The sequence below is a fragment of the Vigna umbellata genome, chromosome 1 (genome assembly GCF_029865625.1).
Source record: "Vigna umbellata cultivar VRB3 chromosome 1, Vumbellata_1.0, whole genome shotgun sequence".
NCBI lineage: Eukaryota > Viridiplantae > Streptophyta > Magnoliopsida > Fabales > Fabaceae > Vigna > Vigna umbellata.
In genome coordinates this window covers 42,866,987-42,873,923 of record NC_142165.1, presented here as the reverse complement: position 1 = coordinate 42,873,923, position 6,937 = coordinate 42,866,987, and the positions used below count along the sequence as shown (strand labels likewise).

General features: G+C 31.0%; 1 protein-coding gene across 1 annotated transcript; it reads left to right on the top strand.

Moving 5' to 3' along the window:
- The first annotated feature begins 1,243 nt into the window (after window positions 1–1,243).
- On the top strand, window positions 1,244–2,816 carry LOC124827292 (putative WRKY transcription factor 29). The gene is made up of 2 exons (XM_047300317.2): window positions 1,244–1,713; window positions 2,041–2,816. Exons 1-2 carry the CDS (start codon window positions 1,358–1,360, stop codon window positions 2,597–2,599), a joined length of 915 nt encoding a protein of 304 aa, XP_047156273.1. The 5' UTR covers window positions 1,244–1,357; the 3' UTR covers window positions 2,600–2,816.
- Window positions 2,817–6,937: the final 4,121 nt, after the last annotated feature.

Genomic DNA, 6,937 nt, shown 5'->3' with positions numbered 1-6,937 from the left:
CTGACTGCATCAAAAATCCCCAAATCAATTTCCTCAAACTCAAACCTAATCAAAGTTTGGCTGCAACAACACCACTCCCAGATTGCTTAGATTCAGTACATTCACTCAAATTCCTCTACCACCAAAAATGGAAAAGAAACTAAACCTATACGTAAATGAAAATGAAAATTCATATTCAATTTTCCTTATGTGAAACATTTCGTTAGATGTTTCAGTTATGAAGTTGAAGTCACTGAATACCTTCACAATTTGTCATTTCTCGTCGTCCGGTCTCGCTCTTTACGCTTCTTGTTTGCTAGTCCGTCCAAGGGTGTACCTGTTAAAGATACTCTAATGCCAAAGTTAGTAGTTGAACGGTAATCCAATATGACAATAACAGTAATAAGTGCACAGTAAATGCCTCTACCTACTTCTTACCTTTGTCTTATATTTATAGTTTTTTAGCATGAGTTTAGGATTAGCGATATTTTAATCTCGACTCAATCTCAGTCAAATACCCTTAAACTCAATTTACTTTAATTTCCTTAAAATTAATCATTTACACTTGTGAGGCCGGCCATCCCTGCCGATATCTTTGTGGCTTCGATAACCGTCCGGTCATACGGAGTTGTGAACTTTGATGCCGGTACATTAGGTGTATTTGTAAAATAAAGAATGGATAAAGAAAGAAGAGATACATTAGGTGTATTTGTAAAATGAAGAATGGATAAAGAAAGAAGAGAGAAAAAAAAGAGGAAAGTATTAAAATACAATGAATGTGCAGGAAGTGTTACATAAAATATTATAGAAAGATATACTGTATAGCTAACTACATTCATACGAGCAGCTTAATTACTTTTTGGTTATTTGGAGGCTGAAGAGAAAAAACGGGCATGTGTGTGTATAATAATGTGTAAAGTTCAAATTAGTGGTCCCTCGGAAGCAAATTGCATATATTGAATTGACTTAAGCACAAGACTGATTCAATAGTCTTATTATTATTCCCTGTGCTTCACTCGTCTATATGAACCCACGTAAAGGGAAAAGCTTATTAATTGGATCAGCACCGAATTGCTGAAAAATAATAAAAAAAATATCCCTTCTACACATCCACTTGCTCTCATTTTGACTTTATAGTTAGTCAACCCTATTGAAAATACTATTGCCAATTTGAACTTTGAAGCAAGAAGAGAGGACACACATTCAAAACCCTACCCACTGGTTTGGTTTACCATTTCATCTATCTATATATAACCAAACCATTCGGTTGACATTTCTTCAACACGCTCTTCACTCACCAAAAATATTTCTGACTTTCGTTTCAGTTTCAAGTCTCACTGTTTCTTCATTTCTTCATAATTATTGTTATAGTTGGTTGATGGATGAATTTGAGTGCATGAGGGATTGGGATTTGGAGGCTATCGTGAGAGGAAGCAGTGGTGAAGCCACCGCCATGGACGATCCGAATCCTGATTTTTCTTATTTCTTCTCTGACCAAGACGAGCTGCTCGATAGCTTTCCAGAATTCTCAGAAACCACCAGGGTCCTTGATGATCTCGAAGATCTCTATAAACCTTTCTACCCAGTTTTGCACCCTCTTTCACCTCACACCATCGTTACAACTTCCTTATCTATCCCCATAGAACCCCAACAGGTCAAAGAACTCAAAGCATCAGAAGAGAAAGTAGCCCTACAGGGTTTGAAAGCCCCCCCAACACCAAAGTGTAAAAAAGGGTATGTCAATTTTGCATTCGATCAAGCGCAAAGTTTTCGTCTTCTTTCTTATTTCGGTGTAGATAATTCACAGAAATATATCTTAATAAGGTGAATGTTTGTGATGTACAATTTTGTGTTGAAAGTCAATCACCATGCTACCCAGAGGGAGATATATCAGTTGAATGAGTTTGGAAACATCAAGAGAGAGAGTTTCTGAAAGATCATACCAAAATAGAAAGAAAGTTGTCTATTTTGTTTACACAGACTTAAAAATATGTGATCTTTTTGGAAAGGGGGTGTGGTAGGGCAAAGTGAATAACGATGTGCGTGTTGTTGTCGTTGCAGGAAGAAGAACCAGAACAAGAGTGTGGTGAAGCAGGTAACAACAGCAGAAGGTCTTGATGATGCATGGGCATGGCGTAAATATGGACAGAAACCGATAAAGGGTTCTCCGTATCCAAGAAGCTACTATAGGTGCAGCAGTTCCAAAGGGTGTTTGGCGAGGAAACAGGTTGAAAGGAGCCACTTGGATCCTGCTGTTTTCTTGGTTACCTACACTGCTGAACACAGCCATCCTCACCCAACTCGAAGAAACTCTCTTGCTGGGACCACGAGGAAGAACAATTCCCTAATTCCCCCTCCAACAACCACTCGCAACCATAACACTACTTGTTCTTCAAGGACGCCTTTGATGGTTCAATCCATTGAAGATAAGCTTGTAACGAGTGTGCAACAAAGCATGGACCTGAAGAAAGAGGAACAACATTTTGTTGAGTGGTTCGATGATGGTGCTCAATTTGGTGATGCTTGGATTCCGACCTCAGATCTGGAGAAGTTTATCGGATTTGAATGCCAACATTTTGCACTGGATGGAGGTTTCACCGATGGTTATGCACACTCTTGACAAACTTCCTTCATCAGACTAATCATCGATATCACAAATTTGTGATTTTGAGTTTTCTTTTTTCAAGGCCAATATGTAGATCCGCACCTTCTTCCTTCGACCACCTTGTTTTTAAATTTCAGTCACCATTTTACATTGCGGTTCATACACTGTAATGTTGCAATAGCAATTATGTTTTGTAGATATGCCCATAATATTTTACTCTTCTTTTTTCTCATTTCTATCTTTTATTTTCATTCTTCAACTGTTCATCTTGATCCATCTTGTCAGGTTGCTTGGAGTATTTGTTCAATAACCTTCTTCTTTAAAGTATGACTTAAGGTTCTTAATTACATGTCAATGTCATCACAATGTCCGTCCGAGTAAAATCTTTCCTAATATATATTATTATCATTATATAGATTTATATAATTTTACTTTTATATGCTTATATATTTGTTATTTGGGTTAAATATTTTTTTTGTATTTAAATTATTTTTAAAATTTGTGTTTTGTATATAAACTGATTTATATCTTTTTCGTCTTATATTTTATGAATTAAACAATGTAACATATAGAATTTCAAAATAAAATATACTATAATATGTTGAAAAAATGTTTTATATAACTTAGAAATAAAATAAGTATATATTCAATTTAAGGAAGGAAAGATAAGTTAGAAAGTGAGTTTTAAGCCTAACTCAACTCCACAAAACTGGTGGCTTGTGGAACTTTCAACACACCCCCTTCACGCCGAGGGTATAGACATCTCGTGCGTGATAGTAGAAATGGAATGGTCCGATAATGGCTCGATTGCGGTTGGAATAGAAGAATAGAATGTCCACTTAGAACTTGCTAAGATAAGTTTTAACCATGACTCTGATACCATGTTAGAAGGTGGGTTTAAGCCTAACTTAACCCTACAAAACTGGCTTGTAAGGTGAGGTTTGCACCTCACTTATATATTATAATTTGGTCTTATCTCTAGTTGATGTGAGACTTCCAACACATCCCCTTCATGCTGAGGTATAAACATCTCGTGCATGATAGTAGAAATTGGGTGATCCGATAATGGCCCGATTGCGGGTGGAATAGAAGAAATTGGGTGGTCTGATAATGGCCCGATTGCGGATGGAATAGAAGAATAGAATGCTCACTTAAAAACCCACCTTCCAATAAGATAACTTAAAAAAATGTAAGTTTAGAAACGAAATTAGGTTATATTTTATTAGATTAAATATGTTTATATTATTTAAATTTGAAAATTTGAAAATAAAATTAAAATTTGTTTTTACTATATAAACTTTATACATTTTTATCTTTAAACTTTAAAATAAATAGATATTTTTTTTTTACATTTTAATACTAACATTTGAATTAAAATGTATTAAAGAGTATAACTAACTCAAACGGTCAATCTAAAATTTCATTTTATATATTAAATTTTGTTAACGCATTCTAATTTTGTTATCAAAGTCTACAGGAAAATGTGTATCCGTTTATAAATTTCAACTTTATGTCACATGCTAAAATTATATTTAATTTTTATTATATATATATATATATATAATTTATAAAAATATAATCAAGTTATTTAATTTAATTACTAATAACAAATGTATGACTCGTTATGTATAAAGTAATAACTGATTTATTATCCAATAAATTCATTGGGTAGGAGCAATTACCATTAAACTAACTTGATCACTTTACCTCCATTTTTACTCTTTTTTATAAAATATACTTTTAACAACTTGCTCTTCTACTGTTCACGTTTCTTCATCTTTCACTTGGATAGGATTTTGGTTACTATCGTCGTTCTCACTTTTGTTTTTCATGTAAAACTCTTTCTTTTTTCTGTTTCTCTTTGATCCTTTCACTTAGATAATAATAAAAAAAAAAGCCATTTTCAAAGAACAATTACATAATGTAATAATTCTTCTTATAATTAAATAATTCAACAACTCGAAGAGAATCAAGGATTGCGTCTCTAATTTTGGTCTAATATTGACTTTGAGAAGAATCAGAGATTCTGAAGCCATAAAAAGGAAGAATATAAATATTGTATTGGAGAGTGTTTGTATCTTTTGGTTAGAAGATATGGAATGCATATATGTTATCCTATTTTGCGCTATGATAAATTTTATGAAGCTTTTGCACAAAGTCCTAATTCATTTCTGGCATCTTTTTATACTCGTTTCTATCTTTTAGTAGACTTGCTAAATTGAAAGAAAACATATGCAATACGTAAGTTTTGCTTTATGTTTAGGTACAGAAATTTTGTTTTGTGTTGACTTTAAATTATAAAAAACATATTTTAATTTCACATGAATAAAGAAAGAATATTGGAATAAAATAAGTTGCTGAATTTTATTCTATTCATATACGCCAAAAATCACATCAAACTTTGCGATCTTAAAAATTCGTTCCCAAACCAGGCACATGGGGAATGCATACTACACTAAAGTGGCTATGTTTGGATCATATAGGCAAATTAAAAAAATACATATATATGGGAAATGAAAGGAGAGAAAACAGTAAAAACTGTATTTCTTCAACGGAAACAAAGAGAAAGTAAAAGAAAACCAACAAAAAATTGTAATCATTTTTTTATATTAATAGTTTTAAAAAATAATAAATAAAATAACATTTTAAAAATATAAATTAGAATTAAAATAAATTACTTTATCCATTACTAGAATTTAAATAAATTACTTTATCCATTATTAGAATTTAAATAAAATTAAAAAAAATTAAATCAAATTGAAAAAATAATTATAGTAGTAAAACAAACAACTAATAGAACATATATCTATTATGCATTTAGTTATTTATTAGTCCAAATGCATATTGGTTTGCTGTAAGTGAAATTTATCCTTATATAAATCAATGTTAATGTAAATAAGGAATGTTTATGCATAAAAATATTTGTAAAAAGTTTTTATTTTTATGATTAATTTCTTTATCTGATTTAGTGTCTTTTTATTAACAAACTACTAAAGAAATTTCTTCACAACTTTCAAAACAACAATATTAATCATTATTATAATAACTAATAAAATTAAATAAATTTTAAATCTTCATCAAGATTAAATTTTTGTTGTTTATTGAATATTCAAAATTTATATATTTTTTAAATCGATTAATACGTATTTTTGTATACATTAAAATTTCTTGTAAAAACAATAATACATATTATTCTTAGTATTAGTATATTATTATAACCTACAAATGTACTAAATTAGGTACATTACGATTATTATAAGTATTGTTATACCATTAGTTTAGTATTATTATACCATTAATTAAGTACGTTATGAACATTTATACCTTATACCATTAATTAAGTACATCACAAATAAATTACTTTATTAATTTTATAATTTAGCATAAATAAATTCATATCTGAATGTTATATTTTAATCTTAATATTTATCATTCATTTTTTTTATAATATCTTTAATATATATATTAATCTGCCAAGTTATGTAATACAACACGTTAAACAAATAATAATTACTTACAGAACAGTAAGTTATAACTAGCTAACCTCGAAGTTTTCGAAACTTAACTCCTGAAATCTCAGTCCCTCAAAAGTGTAGGTTGTAGGATTGCACTTGTAATGGTTGTGTTATGGAAGGTAATGATGTTACGTTGTTATGAAAAAAAATTCATTCAAAGGGGGTATATAGCTTGATAGGTATAGTTTTCGCAAAAGTTAAGAGTAGGTGACATTTTATTAAAGTGAGAAAGAACAGGTAAACAATTCCACGTACAACGATGCCTTTCAGTGACAAACCCGTAACAGCGGGATGTTGACTTAAAGGTTTTCCGTAACTAAATATCACAGAAATTACGGTTTAACAAAGACAATTGACTTCAACCTTGGGTTTTCCAAAAGGAACTATTGGACTTTTGAATTGGCTATCAGGCTATAGCCATGTAAACAGCTCATCCATTCTTTCTGTAAAGAACTAAAAATATATATTGACTCGTTGAGATTGATCGACAACGAATTACTATAATGTAAAATAATCTTTCTTGGTATCTCCCTTTCTCACTATTCTTGGATCATCCATCATGCTCACGCGTTTTCTCTAAAAAAGGGTCTCACCTGAGATCTCACAAGTCTTGTATTGAATGACGGTGGAGTTCAATAATTATCCTTCACTCTATTTCATTATAGTAATTCAACTTGCCCAACCAAGGAGGTATAAATAAATCTACATTGATATATAATAATCTTGTTATTTTTACATATAACTACCACACGTAATCGTGGCCTTCTTGTCTTATTTGTTTTCCTTTCGTTTACAATATTACGTGAGCATGATCAAATCAAAGTGATACTCAGAAAAA

Excerpts from the sequence above, each read along its gene's own strand:
- LOC124827292 (XM_047300317.2), top strand. The coding sequence starts at position 1,358 with ATGGATGAATTTGAGTGCATGAGGGATTGGGATTTGGAGGCTATCGTG. Across the intron at positions 1,714-2,040 it reads ACACCAAAGTGTAAAAAAGG|GAAGAAGAACCAGAACAAGA; the intron begins GTATGTCAATTT and ends TTGTCGTTGCAG.